This window comes from Henckelia pumila, unplaced genomic scaffold, assembly GCF_033568475.1.
Source record: "Henckelia pumila isolate YLH828 unplaced genomic scaffold, ASM3356847v2 CTG_461:::fragment_3, whole genome shotgun sequence".
In the NCBI taxonomy this organism is placed as follows: domain Eukaryota; kingdom Viridiplantae; phylum Streptophyta; class Magnoliopsida; order Lamiales; family Gesneriaceae; genus Henckelia; species Henckelia pumila.
In genome coordinates this window covers 5,880,319-5,904,644 of record NW_027331831.1, presented here as the reverse complement: position 1 = coordinate 5,904,644, position 24,326 = coordinate 5,880,319, and the positions used below count along the sequence as shown (strand labels likewise).

Sequence of the window (24,326 nt, the reverse complement as noted above, 5' to 3'; positions counted from 1 at the left end):
CATCCATGTTTCGATTGGTGATTTGTTCATAAGGGAAACAAAAGTAATGCACCATCACCCCCCATTAACTAACATGATTATTATTTTGTCGATACCAAACAAATTTTGCAAATCTCCACTCGTGTTTGATTTTTAGTTGATGTGAAGTTGGTGCCCATAATTATTTGTTATTTGCATCTCATGATTCAATGTTTTTAGTTTAGCCACGGTTTTTTAATTGAAAATGGTAACATCTACAAATAATTAATTTCGTAAAGGTTAAACCACAGTTTGTTACTCATACTCCGGCCTATTTTGTTTTATTTATTTTGCATTTGGGCAAAAAACGAAATGAAAAGAATAAGAATATGAAAGGAAAAACACCTCAATATATATATATTGAATAAAAGCATACATTAAAATTATCTTCTCCAATCTTGAGAAGCGATTACAACCAATCAATTAGATACATCACCATATAACAATTCAAGGTTAAACAAAGATCGTAAGGCTTCATAAGCCAAATTTTGAGTTACAGAATTAGTCGTGTGTCTCATATGAACCAAGGACATGAACCTGAAAGAATTAAGAAGACCACGAACCTCCATGATTAAGCTGCCAGTCGATCCGAGATTCTCAAGATTATGGGACATCGCTTGAATCGCTTGAAGTGAATCCGAGTAGATACAAGCCCTTGAAAAGTCCTGACGCAAACAAAAATCAATACCAAACCTAAGAGAAGTCAATTCCGCGCATTTTACCGACCCCGAGTTTCTTATAATCGGGCCGCCTTATCCCCAAGAATCAACCCACGGGCCACGACAATTACTAACCACAACCCCAACTCTATACTGATTTCTCGTTATACATCAAAAGCCACATCCACATCCACATCAACATCAACATCCAATCTCACCTCAAGATATTAATATAATGCATACTAGTTTTTAATATACATGTGTGTTGTGTGTATATCTATATACACAGTTTTGATCCTACGCACCCTAGTATGCGGGAGATCCACGTGCATCCGTGCCCAAAACAACTACGATTGCCTTGAAATTTTCACGGTAGGGTCGTCTCTAAAATTCGAATCCAACGATGTATTATATGATATAAATTTCAATCTCGATGGTCGAAAATGTGAATATGGTCATAGAATTGTCTACATACATCAGTAGATCAGTATTTCATCTATGAAACTATGACAAACTGATCCAAAAAATGTTGAAACACCTTGTTCATCAACCCAAGATGGTCGGAGAATTGTCTATATATATCGTTTCAACCTAAAGACAATTGCACTCGTAGAATGGGTGAATTTCAATAGTAATTTCGATATATTTCAAAAACAATAAATGTAGCACGAGTTGTTTTACGTTAAAAAAAAAATCACATTCACGATATGTTTGTGTTGATATACATCCCTCAAATCTCTTATTTTAAATCAAATTTATCAGTTTAAACACAGTTCGAGTTAATAACTAGCTAGTATAATGAAGACAAATGTTTAAACATGCTCTTCAACAAAAATGACGAGGCCCGTGTAGGCTAAATGTGAACAAATTTCATCGACAATGAATATCATATACATCATTTCTTTCTATCAGACAATATCCTTGTCATATTTTTGGTATAAACACATAATTTAAGTTTTTTTTTCTAATATAATATGTTGCAAATATATATATATATATATATATATGAGCCATGTTGTTTGTCGTCCTCCTCATGCGATTAACAGAGATGAAGAGATCAAAATCCATATGAGCTCGAATATCCATAGCAACAATCCCAAGAGGTCCTAGCTCCTCGCCAATGGCGGATCCACGGTGGCCTGATTTTTTTAAAAAAAAATTTGTATATACAAATTTTGAATAATCTTTGTTTAATTCGGTGTTAGTCCGGATAGTTCAATTCAAAATATTAAAGAATACGGGAGTTTAAAATTTTAGCTCGGGTAGACTAAAAATCCTGGGTCCGTCATTGCTCCTCGCCTGGTTCAAAAATAGTCTTTACTGCTAGTAATGTAGTGAAAATTCAAACATCGTTAAGATTAGGGATGGAAAAAAATATCAAAATGCCGAAAATACCGTCATATCGTACCGAAAAATTTACCGAATATACCGAAAAATCGTTATACCAAAAATTTCATACCGTACCGAAATTTTCGGTATCGGTAACGGTATATAAATTTTTTTATTTCGGTATATCGAATTAATTTTTTTTTAAAAAAAATTTCACGGTATACAGAAAAAAAACTCGGTACCGAGTTTTTTTTCGGTATATCGAGTTTTTTTTCGGTATATCGAAATTTGTCGGTATACCAATTTTTTTTTATATACGGTACGGTATTCGATATAAAAATTCTTCATATCGAAAATTCGATATACCGAAAATTCAATATATGATATCGTATTTTGATACGGTATATCGTACCGTACACAACCCTAGTTAAGACCAAGCTTGACACAAAAATCCATACCAAATTTAATCGCCACAAGTTCCGCTACTTTGACCGACCCCATATCTCTACTAATAACTACTGCTGCACCTCGAACTTTGCCAGCCAGAGTCCCTAACTACTGCACCAAGGGCCAAGGCTATATCTATGTCTCTTAGCATTTTCATGGTTACATGTATTTTGAATGAAATATAAAAAAAAGAATCATAGAAACTCCCTTGATAATGGGGTTTGGTCACCTAGAAAAGGGGGCCACGAGTACATTGTCGTGTCCATAATTTTCCTCAGAAATAATAGATAATATTCCATCTCCTAAAATTATAAAATATTAGAAAGCTTTTTTTATAACATATTATTATGCTATTATAATATAGTAATAAGGAAAATAGAGGGACTTGAAACTATTCCAGTGAAAACACGAGTTTCTGACACTTCACGAAATATAAGAAGCACGTTTTTCGATGTGGCGGCTTTTTTCATCGACAATATTAATCCCACATTGTTGAATGAGCAAATTGGTGATAAATCTTTAAACTTAAACTTGACTTTGCCCTAATTTTCTACTCATAAGATTCTTTACAATAGTTCCCTAGAATCCCAAAACTTAAATATTTAATTGTTTAATTCTTATACTGGATTTATGCTTTTTTATGCTAAAAATCTAAAGACTTTATGCAAAAATCTGAAGATTTTGTGCTTATTAATGGTACAAAGAATTATCCGTAAAAATGGTATCAAAGCCTTAGGTTAATTATTCAGACATAATATTATTCGTTAATTCATATTTTTTTTTGTTGAGGAGAAGATTTTTTTTAAGATGACTTCAAACGAAGGTTTGAATCAAGAGGATTTTATTCATATGAAATCCTATAAACAAGTTAATCTATTCACAATAGATTACTTACAACAGATTGTGATTAATGCTCTTAATTTTGAAGAGATAAAGAAAAAATGATTTCTAACTCTCAATTTTTAGAGATTACCCCAGATTTCTCTAAACTCTCCGGAAATCTTAGAGAAATTCAAAAGACGGTACAATATTACAGCAATCAGCTGTATGAAATATCTCGGAAAATTGAAGAAATCCTTAAGAAACAAGAAGAAATTCTTGGAAACCTAAAGGATCTTCAAAATAAAATCATAAATCTAGAACACACTTCGGGTTCTAAAAAAGGAAATACAGGAGGAAGGTTACCACTCTCATTTGGTACCGAACCTTTGTTACATCAGAAAAGGTAAAACCAAAATGGTCCAAAAACCTTTAACCAATGATGAAATGATGATTAATCTTATAAAAGCAGTATCAGAAAAAAAACACTATCTGATGACTACTTTAGAAAGATTAAATCTCGAGGATCTACAAGATCTTGTGGATTCTTTTGCGAATCTCAAAGTAGTATATCTAAAAATGAATTCGCCTGAGGGTGAACAACCCATAGGGAAACCCCCAAGATATGTGGTTAAAACAGAAGAACCACATAGTGAGTTCCAGGTTGGAGAAAATTCACATCCAGCAGGAACCAAATCAAGAAGGAGTAAAATCCCTCTCCATCAAACTTCTTACGGAAAAACTGTTTTAGATCCAATACATCCTTACGGAGTTATGTTAAACCTTGATGTTTTGGACTTCAAAAACAGAGAAGATCTTATAGATGATTGGACGTCAGCTATGAGAATAGCAGCAGGGACATTAGATCTCAATAAAAAAAGATTCATTAAACTTTTAGAAATGAGTTTAATGGGATCTGTTAAGATCGCATGGGAGATGACTATGCCAGAAACTAAGGAATCAATCTTAGCAGGAGAATCCCTCGGCAAGATTGGAGAAAGAATGGCCACCCTATTTAAAGCCCAATTCATAGGGGTGGACTATTTCAATAATCAAAATACAGAGAAAAAAAGAAGATATACTCAAGCTCTTTATAGCCTCGAGTTACATGATATCTGTTTAGTTGATGAATACATTATGTTATTCACTAAATACAGATGGAATTCGGGAGTCGAGAAAAATATAGCTATTCAGCTATTTTTTGCAAAAATGCCAAGTTCTTGGAGAGAAATGCTGATTAAAAAATATGTTCCAGGCAATCTTGATACATTGGCAAGACGTGCCTCTTTTTTTAAAGGAAAATTAGCAGAATGATGTCATATGGCAGCATTACAGAAGAACTACAAGAAAATAAGGGGTATAGATAAGCGTACACCTTTGTGTTGTAGAGAAAATGATCTTCCAACGATCATTGGAAACAGATCACAGGGATTTAAAAGGAAGAAATTTAGAAATAATCCCTATAATAAAAGAATGAAAAGTTTTTGGAAACCAAGAACATTTTGGTCCAAAAAAAAGGCCAGATCCAATAGATCAGGTAGAAGAAGTGGACCTACAAGAACATACCCAGCAATAGGCTCATCACAAAGCAGGGGAAGAACACCATCAAGAAGAACTTTCAAAAGAACTCATACAATAGCAAGTGAAAGTTTCAAGGATTGCAACTGCTGAACATGTGGAGCAAGAGGACATATATCTACAAATTGTCCAGAAAACGAGAAAAAAAGATTTAAACTATTTGAAGCAACACGAGATATGAATGATGCAGTCTTCTTTCAAGATCTAGTCCAAGTATATCAATTTGAGGATATCCTCTCAGATGAAAGCATATACGAAGAAGATATATTGTTTAGTCGAGAAGTTTCTGAGAATGAATCAGAATCAGAATCAGAGTAAAGAGGAAGTGTTTTGCCATGAAACACATGAAAGTTTGGCTGGGTTCTTTAGCCAAACCACGATATCTCATAATATGGTCCAAAGGATTATGAGAGAAAATCCAACATTACAGAAGTACCAAGGATTTTCGGCAGGACAATTTGAAAGAGTCTCAGGAAACCTAGGGCTAAGACAAAAAAGACATAATTTGATTTATAAGGTATCCAGAAGGAAAATGGCGATCCCTGTGGAATTAACCAGTAATCAAATTGAAATGCAGTTAATTCTCTTTGAGAAATTCGAGAAGAATTACAGAAATTAAGCAGAAGTAGCAAAGACAATGTCTTGGATTCATATTGGAGCAAACCAGATTATGATCAAGGTTACTTTTAAAGAGGGAATAGATTCACCCATAGATATCGTAGTATGCGATAAAAGAATTGGAAATATACAATATGCGGTTCTAGGAACTATCTCGGGAAATTTATGTGCAGGAAAAATTGTGGGAGTTATTTATCCAAGAATAGCCTACAATTTAGCTGATAGAGATTTTAGTCGAGCCTTGACTTTGCATCAAAACTTCAAGGAAAAAAGACTAATGAAGGAAGGTAATAGACCATATTGTATTACGTATCAAATTTCTTATGCTCTTTCTAATACTCACCATTCTGAATTATTTATTAGAAATGAGTTCATTGAAATTTCAGAGATTTTTGGGAAAGTTGCTCAAGCAATATACCCGAAAAGAACCGAGTTTCCTCGGTCCTTTAATTCAGGAAACATATATTCAAATTCAAGACAGACCGGTTCTATACAGAGATCTTAAAATAGAACCCCGAAGGTTATCTTTCCAAGGATACAGAATGACAAGCAGGAGATGGGACAAATATCCTATTCAAGAAATTCCACCAGAAGAAAAAGAGTTTTCTATAATAGAAAAACTTAGATCTCCAGAAAGATGGAAAGAAGTAAAAATAGTATTCGAAATTACAAGTCATCGGAACTTGTTCCCTTGTAACTCGATTTACTATTTGGAACAACAGAAAAAAGGAACTTACCAAAGAGTGATAAATATTGGAGAATTGGAAGTTCAAATCTGGGGAATTCCAGGAAAAGAAATGGATCAACTCATTTTTGGTCTAGAATTCTTGGAGGACCATAAACCATGGAAACGCCTTGAAAAAGGAATAGAGTTCATGGCAAAAGAAAATACTTGGAGGATTCAATAAGAATTCTACTAAATGGAAAACCAAAAGAATTGGATAAGGGACAATCCCTTAATCAGATTCGAGAACTCTGTTCACAGACAGAGGAAGAAGCAACAGTTGAAATTAGTAAGTCATGAACATGATTTACTAGAACGCATTGAAGAAGTAGAAAGGAGTAACCATACTCTACCTTCTGAGGCCTTAGAAAAACTAAAGGTAAATAGTCTTAATCGGATTACTGAGTTACAACACAGTCTGTTAAAAATGGCGGGGTCATTTAGTAATCCCTTTAAAAAATGACAACAAGTCCTTTCTCCATATACATTCCGATAGGGATGTTATATGAACAATATAAGGCTGAGTATTTTGCAGCTTATATTGACCCGGGAGCAGGAATTTGTACCGCAAAAAGAAGAGTCTTCCCTGAAGAATGTGAAGAGGAATTGCCAAAAATTGCTGGACGAGATTTCTCTCTCAGAGTTTTAATTCTTTGCAAAGGAATAAAACAAGCAGGGATCCTTATGGGATGTGCAAGTCAAACACCTTGGTACAAGGTAAAAACACCACCAATCTATTTCCATGATACAGGAGTTGATATCATGTTAGGAAATAACTTCTTACAAATGTTTAAGAAGTACACACAAGACAATGTGTCAAGAAGACTTATGTTCACTACAATTTGTGATCATAAAATTATCGTTCAAAGACTCAAGGTTGATTTTTATCGACAATTGTCGATAACATTTCGCAGTCAGCGTGGTGATAAAGGACAACTTTTTCACCCAAAAATGAAAGATCCAAGAAGGTTTGGAGAAACCATGTTGAAAATAACAACATAACAAGAACTCCAAACAGAGGATATGGAGCTTCTCAATGTAACTCTAAATCACAGAGATATAGATTTAGAAAATAAAGTATCCCTTGAAGATGTCAAAAAGAGGCTCAAAGAAAGTTACAACGAGCATCCTTTGGCATGGTGGGATAAAAATCAACTTAAAGTCAGTCTTACTCTAAAGGAAGGCAAAGAGTATGAATTCGTCAGATATAAGCCTATCCCGATGAACATAACAGATCAAAGGGATATGAAAATGATTATCAAGGAACATTTGGACCTTGGTTTAATCAAAGAAGGAGTTTCACCATATAGCAGCCCAGGTTTTCTGGTTAGAAATCATGGTGAAATAAAAAGAGGGAAACCCCGGCTAGTTATTAACTACCAAGGTATTAATAAAATTTTGGAGTTTGATGGGTACTTCATACCAAGTAGAGAACACCTAATTAGCTATGTACGAAATGCTAAAGTGTTCTCAAAATTTGATTGTAAGTCTGGATTTTACCAGATTCGAATGGAAGAAGGAAGTAAGAAATTCACAGCCTTCTTTACTCCACAAGGACACTATATTTGGAAAGTTATGTCTATGAGATTAACTAATGCACCCCAGATATTTCAAAGAAAGATGGATAACCTTTTTAAAGATTATTTCAACTTTATGTTTGTTTATATTGATTATATTTTTATAGCATCAAAAAATATAGACGAACACGTTAAACACTTAGAGATTTTCTCTAAAATTTGTAAACAAGAAGGACTGGTTTTATCTGAAAAGAAAGCAGTCATAGCAAAAAGGAAAATTAAATTCCTCGGTATTGAGATTGATGAAACTGAAATAATTCTACAACCCCATATTATGGAAAAGGTAAAAAAAATTTCAGATAAACTCAAAGATATAAAACAACTCCAGAGTTTTCTTGGAGTAGTTAATTTTGCAGGGATGTTCATTAACAATCTAGCAATGTACAGAAAGGTGTCAAGTCCTTTGTTAAAAAAGGATGCTAGGTTTATATGGACCGATGACCATACTGAAAGGGTAAACCAATTAAAAGAGATATGTAAGAATCTCCCAAAAATGGTTATACCTGTAGATGAAGATGATCTGGTATTATTTACGGATGCCAGAGACGATTGGTGGGCAGGAGTCCTTACCAAGATCACTCCAGATGATGAAATACCATGCAGATATTGTAGCGGTCTTTTTTCAGAATCTGAGGCCATTAGATGGCATATCAATGAGAAGGAATTTTATGTAGTTAAAAGGGCTTTTGAAAAATGACCATTATTTTTACTTGCTAAAAAATTCACTCTGAAGGTTGATAACACCCAGGTAAAAGCTTTCCTAAAAAATAAGATTGAATCTAAACCTGAGAAAGCTAGGTTATTAAGATGACAAGCATTATGTCAAAATTATATTTTTGATATTGTTATTATTAAATCTCATGAAAATATTATTGCAGATTTTTTAACAAGAGATGGAAGGCAATGGCGTGGATTCCATCATGAAAATGCAGAGGCATCACAGGGAACACCTTGGATTGCTTCAAAACGAGTTCAACCAGTTAGCCATTAATGCTGAAATGGCCGGCAGGTTACAACAAGCTGATCGGATCAAAATATCTAATCGAATTACAGGATGTATGCAAGCTCAAACACAACTATGGGCTGCTATTCAAGGGCCAATTGTGAAGGCTATAGAGAAACCATTGGTTTCTCATAAACAAGATATGCTAAAACCATTGGTTTTACAAGAACAAGAAATACAACCACCGGTTGTGAAACAAGATGTTGAGGAATCCAAAACTCAAGAAACAAGTGTTAATCTATCATCAGTCTTTGATGATCTGGATGAAGCAACAATTGATGAGGATAACTCATCAAGTCAACCCTCCGCCTCTAGGGTAAAAGAGGAAGAGATCAATCTTAGACCCAACACTGACAAGGGCAAATCTAAGATTGATACTAATCCATATATTATTTCTCCATTCCAGGTTTATCAACAAAGGTGGGAGAAATTGAATACAAGGAGTGAAATCAACCCGAACACTTGCAGGGTTGATGTTGCAGGAATATATCCAAGGGTTTGGCTAAAAAACAATGTCAATCCTAAAAATGTAAAAATCTGGTATGAATTTGGGGCTTTGGCCTCAGTTTATACAACGTCACCAAGCTTCCCGGAGATATCACAGTTACCAAAATGGATTCAGGAAGCAATCCAAGAAACATGGGCAAATAATGATCATTTGTCCAGAGGAGATGTGCTTGAGTTATACTTTTTTAGTGCAGCTCCAGAACCAACAGTGAAAGGATCACACGAACTCTTTCATTTCATCAAGTTGAGGAGACCTGATATAAAAGTCATAAATTTATCAAGGATCCTAAAACTGAAGAAATACCCTTGGTGTCCACTATCGGGGAAAATGAGATCTCAACCAAAAGGGCATGGGGTATTTGGTTCTGTATTACTGAGATAGACAAAGTCAAGTTTCCATTCAAATTTTATCAGAATTCTGTGAATGGATCGTTCCTGTTGAACACAATGACAGGAAAAACTACAGCATTTGCGGAAAAACTCTTCGAAAAGAAGAGAAACCTTTTGTGGAACAGCAAGCTGCCGAGGAGTAAAGAAACTCGCCGAAAATTTTGTAACATGGCTCATATTGGACGATGGTCAGAGAATATCTGCCCAGAATGCCCAAATCAGAAGGAGCCAAAATTTGGAAAAACCTTTAGACCCCAAACGGATCGAAAGAATTTTTCCGAGACAAGCAAAGGTGGACAAGGACCACCGAAGATGCGTTTTCACAGGGGCCTACTTCAAAAGCAAAAGATGCCCCGACAACAATAAAGCAGGCATGTGAGGAGAATAAAGCCAAAAGAAAATGACAGACATGTGATTCCTCCACTAGTAAAAGATGCCATCAATAATGACATAAAGAAATACAAGACAACTGTGAGATTCCGTGAAGTTTTTCGGTGAAACGAGTGGAACTACAGCTATAAATACAGGTATTTGAGGAAGCTGAAGATATCGATCATTCCCTTCAGTTTTCTTACAAATAAATTGTTGTAATATTTCTCTTTCTATTGTATTAATTATTCTTTTATGTATTTCAAGAACAAGGCTACTATGAGTAGCTAAACAAGTTGTCTTCTCCTCTTCAAAGGAGTTGATTTATGTAATAATATTATGTCTGAATAAATTTCCTAAATCTCTCGTTCTTCATGCTCATATTTTATAATTAAATTTATATATCATACGCCTTAAGGTAGAAAACGAATTAAGGTTGTGCTGAGTGTCGTTGAAGGAGCTTGTGCAGAAACCATCTGTTGCGACTGCGTGGTTGGGGTGTGAGGAGCACTTCGTAAAACTCGACTGGTATGACCCGACGACATTATGGTCAAAGAGGTATTTAAATTCAATTTATCTTACGGAAGCATGTTGGACCCTTAATCCGGAGTATATCGGCTGAAAACCTTGCGTAACTGATAGTCTTGCATGACCGAGACTGGTTCGATAGGTATAACAAAGCCACATACAAAGGATGGGTTTTATTTAATTTTTAATTCAAAAATGGGGACCACTAGGGAGTGAAAATAAAGAAAAGGGTGGGTAGGAAGTTAAGTTAAAGAGAAGTTTGGTAGTGGGGAGTTTAAAATAATTTGTCTTTGTTGAATTTGGTCATAAATTTGTTTGCTTATCTTAAATTTAAATCCAATTTACTTCAAAGAAAGAATTATTATGTAATTGCACCAATGTTTATTCATAAAGCAAATATAAATTTGTCATATCTGAAAAGTTCGTGTTTGTAAACATCGAATTTTGATTTGATTAATTATTGAAATGATTTTTATCAATGAGATGAATTAATTTTATTCATATTTATATTGAATAACAATAAAAATATATGTCACAAAATTAAATCATAAAATTATCTTACAAAAGTTCTTGTATTTTGAGTATGGGTTGTACTTGTACATTCTCTGGTCAATTATGGCGGTTCCCCCTTCTCACCCCAAAATAGTATCACCATTCACCCAATAAATTAAATTTATTTATGAAACTCGGAATATATCATGCCAAATTCCTCGGAACTCTCGTCCATTCAAGTTAAAGAGTGCAAACGAATCAAGATTCAAGCCGCGCTTCGACTTCGAAAATTATGAGATTCATATCTCATTCGAACATATTACGAATACAATATATGTACATGCTTGAAGAAACATGTTAAATTGATGTGTTTACAAAGATGGTTGGTCTCGGTTTAGGGAGACATAAACCAAACCGAGAAAAAAGAGACTTATAGTGGAACTGTTGTCTTGCCCAAAATTGAAAGAAATCAGTTTGGGTATGTATGTTCAGTTAACTTCTGCGTGATCGGGTGGTTAGCTGGTCAGTGATCATTCAGTTCTCTGTGCAGATAATACAAGGTTGTTGGCGATTGTGAGGGTATTGTCGATGCACATCAAGGTGTCAAAGAATATTTCAGGAGAGTACGCAAACAGTTACACGTCAACATCGGTCTACTTCATATATATTTCAACAAGTCGAGCAAGACGAGAGAGTTTTTACGAAGTTAGTAAGTGAATCAAGAGCGGTTTAAACACGAGCGACGGAGATGAAAACAAAGGAATCAAAGTTTTGATTTCGGTTGTGTTTTGTGATGAATTCTTGAAGATGTAGCTTACGGCAAGATTCTAAAAAGCGTGAAGCGCGTCGAAGCGTGAAGGTCAAGTTTCAAGCTTTTCAACTTAAGCGAGCTTAGAACGAGCTTAAGCGTGAAAAAACGTTTTCAATTTTTACTATAATTTTAATTATTTTAAGACAAACTTTAAATAAAATGTTAGATTAACCATAAATATATGATTTAATAGATAATTCAAGTTTTAAACTATAAATATACATATTTATAAAATGTTTTCATTTTAAAAAATAAATGAAATCTTCCGTTCTAAAAAGCGGTGGCTTAATCGAGTTTAAACGTGTTAAAGCTTAAGCAAAATTAAGCGTCGGTTAATCGAGCTTTTTAGAACATTGGCTTACGGTATACTTGTAAAATCCAATCTCTTAATAAGATTTGCTCCACTCGTGAACGTAGGCTAATTTTGGGGATGAACCACGTAAATCTTGTGTTCTTTATTTTCTGCTCTTATCATTTAAAGTTTTGTGTGATTAACCGGAAGCTGATCATTTCAGTTTTGACGGTGATTTATCTTCATTGAATACTTCTCTTGGATTATTGTGGAAACACAACAAAACATATTTACAAACAGTCCGAGTCACTAGTTGCCACTTGCGAGTAACACTGCAAATTTTTTATTTTATTCCCAAATTGTTCACGAACTACTTAAATATTTCCACGCTTTGAACCAAACTCGAGCTAAAAATATAATATGTCAATTTTCAAATGGAGCTCCGATTCAAACCTCACAACTTTTCTTCGACATTACACCACCGTTTGAAACCCAGAAAAAAGAGGGACTATAAAACATATTCGAAGGGTAAAATATTGATTTGTTTAGGTGATATGTGGAGATCCCTGCTCACCCCCTGCACACAAAGCATGTAACTTCCATCTCTGAATTCCAACCATAAATACAAGCACAAGAACTTCACAGAGCATTAAAAAAAACTTGCTACCCACTAGTCACAAATTCTAAGCAACTTCGAAACCCGAAAATGCAAACAGTGTTACATATTTATAATATAAACTTAAATTGCTCGTTCATCAACCATTTTCATCGAGTTACAAGCAAGAATTTACTTGCCAGAAAATTTCTATTTTCTTACAAGTCAATCGTAAAGCCCCTCTTGTTCCCACACATCCACCAGAAAATCCACCATTTCCTGTTAAGTAAATAAAAGAGAGATGAGAAAGTTGGGATTATACATTTGTTTATGTAGGCAGCTATCACACTCACCGCCAGTGGGATAGGCTGGGGGAAAGGCTTGTTGGTCCCAAGCAAGCTTTCATACGTTGCATTCCAACTGCAAATTCGGAACATCATAATATGATACTGTTCGGTATTCCAGCCATGTTTCTCAAGAATGATATCAAACAAACTTTGGATGAAGACATTGATATCATGCACACATTATGTCCGCCAAATATAGTCATCAATATTAGAATATTTCAGATAAATAAATACAAATGTCAGTCACCTCAATTTTGGTTCTTGTACTTGTACATGCTTTTGAGATCGCTTATTTCCAATCCACTGTTGTCTTGCTTGATTCCAGAGAAGAAGACCTTCAACAAAATTAATTTGAAATTGTTACAAGCAGTGAAAAGACCAAATTTTGATCAAGAAAAACTAGCAGAGAAGGGAGACAGTAATGTCAAATAAAGTTCCGTCTCTCAAGTCTATATCAAACCCTCTTTTTAAAGCAGTCATGGGGAGATAAATTTTCACCTCCCCAAAAAAAAACAAGCATTTTCAGGATTCGTGCGAGATTAAACAGAAAAATCAAATAAAGGAAGCAAACTCAAAATTTGTCATTATAATAAGCTTTGATAGTGGCAACTTAAGGAAAAGAGTTATTTTAGTGTTCCTCAGTAACAGATAAAATAAATAAGAGATTCCTTAAATGCACAACAAGAGGATAACATAGCATTGATATACTTGCCAGGATTAACAAAATCGGTAGGGTTGTTTGAACTGCCAGCACTGCTGTGAGCATCAAAGGTTTGATTTGAAGTACTGATTGATGAGATACTTCTATGGGACTGGAAGGCACTATTGTCCATGGTACCTGAACTGGTGCTCCAGAAATCTTCTGTCAAACTATGTTTCTTTACTCGTTGGCCTTGAATTTTAAGACCCTTGGATGGTTCATCCACAGAAATCACAAGTGGTGGTTTGACACAACATCCTAGGCAACCTCTGCTCTGTTACAAATTTGGTTTATCACCATGCAAATGAATAATGTGGCAGAAACTGTAAGACACTTTAGATATGACAAAGAAGGGGGAGCAGACGCATAAAGTGTAGGGGCAAGAAGAATTTTGACATAGCCTTGAAAAACTACCATTCCTCTAAAAGTGAATAGCATTATCCAAAACGTAACAGTTTTAAGCCATTAGTTTTGAAGAAAATCGGTTTTGTACTTTTATTATGGCAACAAAGGAGGAGCATGTAAAAGACATACAACAAATATTTAAATGTATTTGTTTAAAGGGAACGATGAATACGGAACGCGATCAATAATGCTAACCTAAGATGACAAAGACAGTATCATATATGTAAGAGATGATGCTAACAGCAAAGACATATGGAGCAATTAATCAGTAGAGGTCTTCATTGAAACTGGAAAAACAGATGGCATAACAACTCATAGGCAATCTTTCATAATGTATCGTAAGATGATCCTTTAGATGAGTAAACCAGTTTGTGTTGTACCCTTTCTTCTATCTTGGAAATCATCATCAAGAAACCCATGAATTACTGAAATTTCAACAGCTGAATTATATAAAAGCAAGTAGAAGGGGAATTGCACGTATCTAACAAGAAGAGGGGATGGGGGCCATGAGTGCAGAAAGGTTAGATAGATCGAGTGACTAAACTTCAAGAAATTAATGTCGATTTTGCTATCCCAGGATAAAATAAAACCATATTACAAATAAAAAAATATAGAAGAAATCTAGATAAGTAGGTGTGAAGGTTCAGCAGTTGTCTTTTCGAAATAAACCATATTAGCACGGGAGACATTTGAAAGTTTTGCATCGTGGTTAAACTCATATCAACTAATTTAGTCAAAAGAATTATGGCAATTACAATTGTGGCTCAATAACAAGCATATCATGTCATCTGCCTTTACTGTCAAATAATCCAAAATTAAACCATCAATAGCAAGAACCTAGGAAGTAAAAAATTCCAATTTTGCAGATCAACAAGTCAAAAGGTAATTAAAATAATTATGTATCTACTCAACATGATCTAAGCAAAGTTAAGGGCATCATCTTACAAGTGACATTTCTTTCCATTTATCCTTCAAGCTTGCCATAATAAACCCAATGAGAGATAGCAGATACTTCTTCAAACACCCTAAGGACAAAAATAAAGGCCTAATTTTCTCAAGAATCTCTGTTTCCAAACAATATCTATCACATATAAATCTTGCCATTTTCTTATGTCATCTTTTTTTTATCTTTACTGGTTCCAAAGTGAGGCATTTCTAAACTATATAATTACTTAGGGAATGGGTACTAATCGAACAAACTCTTTAAAAATCAGGCAAAGCATGGTGTCAAAATGTCAAAGAAAGAGAAAAATCAAAACTTTCTGTTTTCACACGCCATTGTTGCTTTCTTAAAATGGAAGCAAAACCAATATTCCAAACCACAAAAGACGAACAGAAATTAAGAAAGCGTACTTGTTTCATGACAAAAGGGGTTGGCCCAAAACCCAAGAAAAGACACCATGTAATCATCAAAGCAAAAAAAAATTCTTTGGTGGTCATATGTTCCACAAACTTTTATTTACTTCTCGTAGTTACACACTATTAAGAATCACAGAGATCACAGCCCCCCAAATGTAACACAAAATGATTGGAAATTATCGAGGCTAGAATCGTGTTATGCATTCCTCTTCACCTGAACAGGTAAAGTTAAAACCTTGGAAAATACTGAAAAAGTGCCCACCAAATTCCCAAAGAAGAGAATACTGCATATCACCAGCTAATCAATAAATCAGCATCCCTTAAAAAGCAGTATCTTGTGCTTGTGTGCTTCAACAGAATGAAAGAATCCCAACATCCACACACATACACACACAGACAGAGAGAAAGACATGGAGAAAACTGACCCCATGCATGCAAGTAACTGCGAAATCCAAGACGGGATCGATCTACTCCAGCACAGCATTAACTGATACCTCCAAACACGACGATTTCCCAACCCAAATCACCAGCATCAAATCCGGATCTCAAAACACCCAGCAGAAAGAATAAAAGCCAACAAATCTGCAAACAAAAACCAAAGCCCGTCAATCGACAATTCAACACGAAACGAAAGCGAATCGAAAACCCGCGGCTTACGCTTGCGATTGGATCAGTTGCGAAATGCTTGATCCGTTAACACACTAGCGAAACTTGGTTCGAAGCAAAGTGAGGAAAGAAGGAGCGTAGTGATGGGGGCAGTGGGTGCGTACTCTAAGAGGCTAACGAAGAACAACGCGTGGACATTTATGCCCATGCGTTCCCGTGTGCAATTACTTTGCTGCCCTTGAATTGGTGACCTCTCCATTATTGCCTCAATTAATGAACACATTATGGGCTCTGCCGACGTGGGAGTAGAAATCGAAATGGACCGCACACGATCAATATTTACCTTTATATGTATTTTTTTTCGAAAAATACTGATATCGTAAAAATAGCATGAAATTTATTATTTTCGTAAGTCATTTCTTGACTTTCGATCTATTTATAAAATTAAAAAAAAAATTAATATGAGATTTAGTAATTATTAAATGTGCTATAGCATATATTTTTGAAATTTTTAAAAAAGCTTGCCAGAAATTAGGTTTATATCGAGATCTCTCTTAATTAATGGTATAGTATCAGATTTTATGAAAGATATTAATTATATTGTTTTTTTTAATTAGTTGTCAAAATTTTTCATAAATCGTATAATATTGTTTTTAATTAGTTTTAAGAACTTTCGCATAATTCTTGTAAAATTTTAGGAATATGCATGTGAGGAGAAATTGTGCATCCGAAATCAATTCTTTAATTTGCATGAATGTGCATATATATTCGTTTCATTCCGCATTACGTACAACAATTAATTATCATATTAAAAGAGTGTTTGCATTCACTAAAAATAAGTGATTAATATATTTTAGCTTAAAAAAATCATATTTGTGTGTTTTTTAAACTCAGATTTTGTGTTAGCTTGTGCTTATATTAATTAGAATCTTAAAGCTGGTCATAAAAGTGCTTCTACAAAGTGCTTTTTAGCTTCTAGTTACATAGAAGTGTTTTTGAGTGTTTGTGAATGTTAAATTCTGCTTTAGCTCCTACAACTTTTAGAAAGTGCTTGCAATAGATTGTGTTTTTGTAGAAGTGATTAATTTTACCTTATTATTACAAGCATTTTTTTAAAATTTTTTTTTTAAATTTTACATTATTATTATAAGCATTTATTTATATATATATATATATATATATTGTATTTTCAAATATATAAGAGTAATAAAAATAAATATATATATATATATATATATTGTATTTTCATAGATTTTTGTACATAACTCGTATATTTATACAAAATTTTTCATTTTTATATTTTTATTTTTATTACTCTTATATATTTTTACAAGTATTCATCTTATAAAAAATAAAATATTTTTGATACAAAATTCATAGGTAAAATAATATATAAAATCATTTTTTATAGTGTGAGTGTCAAAAATTAAATAATCAAATAAGAGTATGATTGTCATTTAGTTAAAAAATTAAGTTTGAATGCAATTATTTTCCAAACACTAAACTTTAGCTTGTATTAGTTTTCAACTTCTATTTCCAAATACTCCCTACTTTAGCTTCTCACTAACTTCAAAATAATCTCTGCTAGAATCACTGTTAAATAAGTAAAAGCTCTTCAAAACACTCCCTAAATTTATTATTAAGATATTATGGTATTGTTTGGGATAGCTTTTAGGAAGCACTTCTCAGTTTTTTCTTCATAAAATTCAATCAGACCATTAAATCTACTATTAAGATATTATGGTAATGTTTGGGATAGCTTCTAAGAAGCACTTCTCAGCTTTTTCTTCACTAGTATATGAGATAATTGAATTTTGTGAAGAAAAAGCTGGAAAATGCTCCCTAAAATCTATCTCAAACACTACCTATCTAGTTTCCAAAAGAGGGTATGAGTTGTCGATCGAGTTGGTGAAGAAAATTAACGTTTAAGTTCGATTATCTTACTTAGGGGCGGAGCCACCCTTAGTCTAGGATGTGCTTCCAGCCCCACCCATTTTTCTAAAAAATTTAGTAGTTTCAATTTTTTTAAAAAAAAATTCAACCTCATGCAAAAAAATTAAAAATAGTACACTCCATTACATTTTTTGGTTGATTTATTATCGTAGGTTTTGAAATTATGCGATTTTGATATAATTCGACAACTCTAAAACTTTGTCGAATATTTAGTTGTTATAATATTGATTTATGATACATATGAATTTTTAAGTTTGGATTTTTACCATAAAAACTATTGTTGCGAAATTTAGGAAAAATAATCAATTGGTTGAAAATTAAAATATTTGAGAACTATTAACTTTGCAATCATTATTGAGCTTGTATTGCGGCTATTCTAGTTAGAATAACTGAAAATTTAACAATTGTGAGATTTGAAAAATGATCGTTTGTTGTAAATTTTTGGGATGAGTAAAATTTTCTAGTTAGGTATTTCAGGAAATAAAGAAAATAAAAATTTAAAAGTTATTTTTAAAACGAAGAGCATATATCGACATATCAGGAGCATACCTCAATTACAATCAAGGGTGGGCAGAAAGTATCAGTTTCAATAAAAATAACATACCGAGTTGAATTCATTTGAAAAATCATTTCAGTTTATTCAGAAGTTCAGTTTTAGATTTTAAAAATATTGGTTAGGTCTATTTGATTTCGGATTTTAACATAATAGTTTTGTTTACTGAACAAACCTTATAATATTATTTATAAAAAATTTAATATTGTTAAATTTTCTAATAAAATTTTATTGGACAATAGAATTAGACTTGAAAATATATTATTTAATAAATAATTGAAATTTATATAATTCAATTTTTGACTAAAATTTCTGAAGTAGAACTTGATTTTTTTTTAAAAAAATTATAAAAGATCGAGATCGTTTAATTTTACATTACTGATCAAAATAATAGATTCTTTTTTATTTGATTTTTTTGGTCTTCATAATAAATTTCCATTGGTTCGTTTTATCGAAAAAATGTTAATTCGATTTTAGATAATTCGGTTCGATTTTGACTGACTTTTCATACATATATATATATATATGTTGTACTAACATGGGACGGAGGCGGCCCGAGATACTTTTCAATATTCTTGGCTCCGCCCCTCCTCTTACCAATACCTAACTTCGAGTAGTCAAATATCAATTTTAATATAATAATTTTGGATGCGAATCTACAAGACGATTTTGCTGATTTTCGACGTACATGCACACGCGTGTCTATCAATCCTCCATCGGAGGCATGGAGAAGATGCTGAGACTGGAACTTCCACTCCTGATTTTCTTCAGAGTCCTCAGGGCTGATATAGTAAGCCTCAGATACATGTTTTCCATCTCAGCTAGCTCCTCGTCGGAAATATCTTCGACGCAGCCGCCACGCCGCTCTCCGCGGATACTCGGGGCCGGCTCCCGGTGCTGGTGACCCGAGAAGATGTGGGAGATGATCATCGACTCGCATTCCTTGACCAGATCCTTTATCACCTGCGTCCTCAAGAAGGGCTGCTGCACGATTATTTGGACGAAGCCCTGCCGGATCAGATGATCCCCGCTGCTTCTCTTATCGTGCTTTTTCAAGATCTTCAGCAAGCCTATGTAGTTGAGGGCGCTGTAGTTCTCTAGGAGGATCATCTCTCCATGAAAATCCACCATTTTCCTTCCTATTTTCATCAGCTCCGCCGTCGAACATCGAGCCTCGACCAAGTCGTCTTTCAGCATCTGATCATATATAACATGCATGCATGTTAGTCACATATTATTCTGAGTCTAAAGGACAATATTTGCCGCGGGTTCCTTGTCATAATTAATATACCGATAAATGATACGGTGAGCTCAGCAGGTGCTCACATGGATGTTCACGATGGTTGCTCACCATATTATTTCTCATATATATATACCTGCAATTTGATTATGTACTCTTCCTCTTTGTTTATCACGAATTTGTTAAACTTGTTGATCTCCGAAAGCAGAAGATTCAGAAACTCGTTTATGGCCGCCACGGTCTGCGTAGCGTGCTTGCGGCTGATTCGGGGCCGCTTGTTGGGCCTCTCGTCTCCAAGAATGCCGTTAACCTTGTTGGGATAGATGAGATTCAGATGCTGCTTCAGTTCTTTGTAGGATAAAAACTTGTCTTTCCAGTCAGGCAACGTCTGGTTGATTAGATTTCTCAAAATCTTCCAAAACTTCATGACTGAATTGACATATATATGTTCGTATACGAAGGAATTAACAAGCTTAAACACAAATATATATATATTGGTGGGGGAGAAATTAATAGAAGGGATATTAATATTATTAAAACAAATATTGGAAGAGGATTATACCTTTTGGCACGCGAATATTCTCTTGGTTTGACCAATAAATCTGCTGATTTTCTTGTGAGTTTTGTGCCTTGTTTCTTTCGCCATTTGAGGCACGAGTTAGATTCTTGTGCGCTCCGGCCTCCGAAGTATGGCTCCATTATGCAATGGTACTTATAATTTAAACATACAAATTTAACATATATCTAATTTAAGTTAATTATTGATCATATTCAATTTGGTTAGCTTGCTGGACCTGGTACCAGAAATACATATAGTAATTGTACCATGTTTTAAACAATATGTACCTCGTGAGCCCAAAAATTTGTTGAAATTTCACATCTAAAAACTATAATTATATGCAATTATATGTCTGATTTCAGTCGGTTGATATATATACTTAAAATTTGTGTAGTTATGCTATATTCTCGACGATACGTACCTATAGTTATTGTATAATTAGTTTTTGTGTCTTACATATGACAAACAATATATCCAATTAAAATTTATTGATACTCGAAACTCATGAATTTATGTCAAACAAAGTTTTTGACACGTGAACTGAATCCTAAGTTATGTTTGACGTCAAAGACTGAATTCTAAGTTGGCCTAATAGTAATCTAGTCGAAAATTCTTACATCGATAAATTAAATTATGGAAATTAAAATTGCGATTTTGGTTCTGTAATTTGTCGAGTTATAATTTTGGTCATATATATTTTCATATTAATTATCATTAATTTTAGTTCTGCATATTTTGATTTTTGAAAAATTTAGACATTTTTCATCGAAAATATTGATATGACACTATACATTTCAGATCCACGTCAACGTTTTAAATGTGCAGACCAACACTACATCGAAAAAAAAAACTAAAATTGTAAAAAAAAATAATAATAATAATAACATACTAAAATTGTAATAAACCCCTTATATCAACCAACATTTGGTATGTTGGTGAAACTTTTCCATAATTTCTAGAATGTCCTTTATCCACTCAATGCCATATTTTACGAATATGTTTACATCCTATCTTTTATCTTCTATAATTTTTTATTTCAGAAATTGATTGCTTTAATTTAAGATTAAAAAAATTATATATTTTTTTACCGGTCACATGCATCGCATGTATCATAACGTGCTAGTACATATAAAGGGTAAATTTGAAATTTGTGGTCTTACTTTTATAAACAACAAAAAAAACATTTGAATTCACGTATTCAAACACACTTTTAAATATATATTTTCCTGTCATATTATAACTTGAGTGTCGAATCAACATTTATATGATGACCATCTAGCTAAGACATGAAACAAAACACGAGGGGCTTGATTTATTGGTGAATCGTGTTTGATGGTTACTCGAGATTGAAAAAGGTCACAATTTTCGCATAGCATATCATTTTGACATTGTTTCCAATGACGAAATGATTAAATTTCTACATGTAATTGAATCAAGAGAGGAACAAACAAAAACGTTTGGTTCAGATTTTGTACCGCTTCTAAATATGAAACTGTGTTTCGACGCATGCATGATGAGTGTCTTGCGCTTGTACAATTTCTTATTTATTATATTATACTAGCGATCGACGTACACGCGTGTGTAATATAATACATGGATAAGTATATCACATAATTTTATATATATGTTTTTCGAATCGAAAGCCCATTAAAATAAGACTGTATATTCGTTGCCTTCAGAAATGAAATACATAAAAATTCGAAAGTTTAAACCAAATATTAACAACCAACAAAAATCAGAAAGATTGGGAGGAAGATTTTCGAGTCCTTTCCTTTTTGTAAAAAAATTGGAATGGAGAATGAAGTACATTTGGAGAAGTATGAGGATAAATGTGAGACCCCGATTCTTATCATCTAATCAAGATTTAGTCCTATCGATAATCAATCAAAGGCCAAAAGATAAGACATTAAATAAATAACAAAAAAAATAATTTATTTTTCTGATGAACAGTGCTGCACTCGATCCTATAAAAGTCCCGGATCGAGCACACCATATTTTGAAACTCTCTAAAAAATTTATTTTTCTGATGAACAGTGCTGCGCTCGATCCTATAAAAGTCCAGGATCGAGCGCACCATATTTTGAAACTCTCTGCCGAGAAAATAATATGTGCCGCGCTCGATCCGGCAAAAAGCCAGGATCGAGCGCACCATTTTGTGCAAGTCTCTGCCTCAATATTTTCAGGGGCTGCGCTCGATCCCAGCATTTCATAGGATCGAGCGCACCCTGGGCAACATAATTTTTCCAGAAAACTGAACATGCTTCCAATCTCAAAATCAACAATTCAACTCAATCTAAATGATCATAATTCATAAACAACAACATGCAACCATGCTTAAACATCATTCAACATACATGGTAGTTCTAGAGTTATACATTTTTTCGTCGAACAGAACATGCATCGGTTCTAGGTTCGACACAAATACAACCTAAAACAAAAGACTAGATTGACATGCTCTTTCGTTCTAAACCGAAGTCTCACTTCTAATCTTCGATCTCAATCTATCCTTGTCGTCTCTGACTCGGTCCTGCCCCACCTGTTGCCATGCACACATACAAAAACAAGACAACAGCCGGATAATCCGGTGATAATATAATTCCCAGTAAAAGAGACAACATGCTATATCAAATAAACATATCAAACATGATATGCATCAATTCACCTCATATATCAACTTCAGATATAATTCAAGTTATTCATTCAAGTACTGAATTAAAATGATATGCATGTCTGTAAAACTTCTGGATTATCAGACTCAGATAATCAAATGGAATTCTTCTTTCTTTCTTTCTTCGGTTTGGGATCCCGAGGTTAAAATATCCAATAATCACACCGACTACCCTCTCAAGGTGGACGAGGCATATTTTAATCTTCTAGACTCTGGAGCATTATAGAGAGTTATTTCCGCACATGTAGTAATTCGCCTACAAGGCCACTCAGCTATAATCACCAGATCGTCTAATTCAAAACGAATAATCATTCGGCTCAATATGAATGCATATATCATCTCATGCATTCAATCATAAATTCAATAACCAATTCAAATAAGCATTCAATCATGATTTCAAATAAGCATTCAATCATGATTTCAAATAAGCATTCAATCATGCAAGTATGTGATTTATTTGAAACACTCGAATCCAGTCTAATTCGAGTTAATCGTTTCATTCAAGTCTAAGTCGTCTTTTACCTTATTCGCTTCGAAGGTACTTCAATCTGAAATCAAATAGCAAGGATAATAGTCAATATCCAATCAAACTCATTCAAAACTCAATCAACTTCTTCAATCGATAAAAAGAAAATCGATATTGTACCGACTTCAATCTTCCAAACTGACCAAAGCTGTTATCTCACAACTCTGCTGACTTCAATTCAATCTATCAGAAGAAGTCATAAGGATCAATATCGACATCAAAAGCTCAATCAAACTCGATACAATCAAAACATCGAAACGATATCCAAAACTCAAATTGACGGCATAACGGCTATAAACTGATCAAACCAAAAACGCAGACAACAATATATCATTTCAATAAACTCAATTCAATCAATTCATATCATTTCCAATCCAATCCCAACACATCTTAAAACTCCAATTTTCGAAAATAACTAGAAAATTCATATCAATTCCGATCGTCGTTAGATCTTCACACCGTCTTAGATATATTATCACAGCTATCTCATAATCATCCTCTCCGAATATAAATCAATTTTAACAACGTCCAAAAATTCAAACTTCTCAGAATTAAGATATACTTACTTTCAAACGGAGCACTCGTCGCTGTGATCGTAGATATCCAGTCAGAAATCAATTCTATCGGACGGATCGATCAAAAATGAAAATCTCA

At 33.8% G+C, this 24,326-nt stretch overlaps 2 protein-coding genes across 4 annotated transcripts; both read right to left on the bottom strand.

The window, feature by feature from the left end:
• Window positions 1-12,866: 12,866 nt before the first annotated feature.
• Window positions 12,867-16,334, bottom strand: LOC140871576 (uncharacterized). Of its 3 annotated transcripts, none has more exons than XM_073274144.1 (6): window positions 16,225-16,334; window positions 15,993-16,149; window positions 13,816-14,072; window positions 13,351-13,438; window positions 13,110-13,176; window positions 12,867-13,035 (listed from the first exon to the last, which is right to left on the bottom strand). In XM_073274144.1, exons 2-6 carry the CDS (start codon window positions 16,049-16,051, stop codon window positions 12,982-12,984), a joined length of 525 nt encoding a protein of 174 aa, XP_073130245.1. In that variant the 5' UTR covers window positions 16,052-16,149; window positions 16,225-16,334; the 3' UTR covers window positions 12,867-12,981. The 3 variants fall into 3 exon arrangements, with proteins under 3 accessions (XP_073130245.1, XP_073130246.1, XP_073130247.1); XM_073274145.1 differs by lacking the exon at window positions 16,225-16,334 and adding an exon at window positions 15,154-15,233 and having other exon boundaries at window positions 13,816-14,077; window positions 15,993-16,124; XM_073274146.1 differs by lacking the exon at window positions 16,225-16,334 and having other exon boundaries at window positions 13,816-14,077; window positions 15,993-16,135.
• A 2,967-nt stretch (window positions 16,335-19,301) lies between these two features.
• On the bottom strand, window positions 19,302-20,346 carry LOC140872360 (SPX domain-containing protein 2-like). Its single transcript, XM_073275178.1, has 2 exons — window positions 20,056-20,346; window positions 19,302-19,876 (listed from the first exon to the last, which is right to left on the bottom strand). Exons 1-2 carry the CDS (start codon window positions 20,344-20,346, stop codon window positions 19,385-19,387), a joined length of 783 nt encoding a protein of 260 aa, XP_073131279.1. The 3' UTR covers window positions 19,302-19,384.
• Between the last annotated feature and the right edge of the window lie 3,980 nt (window positions 20,347-24,326).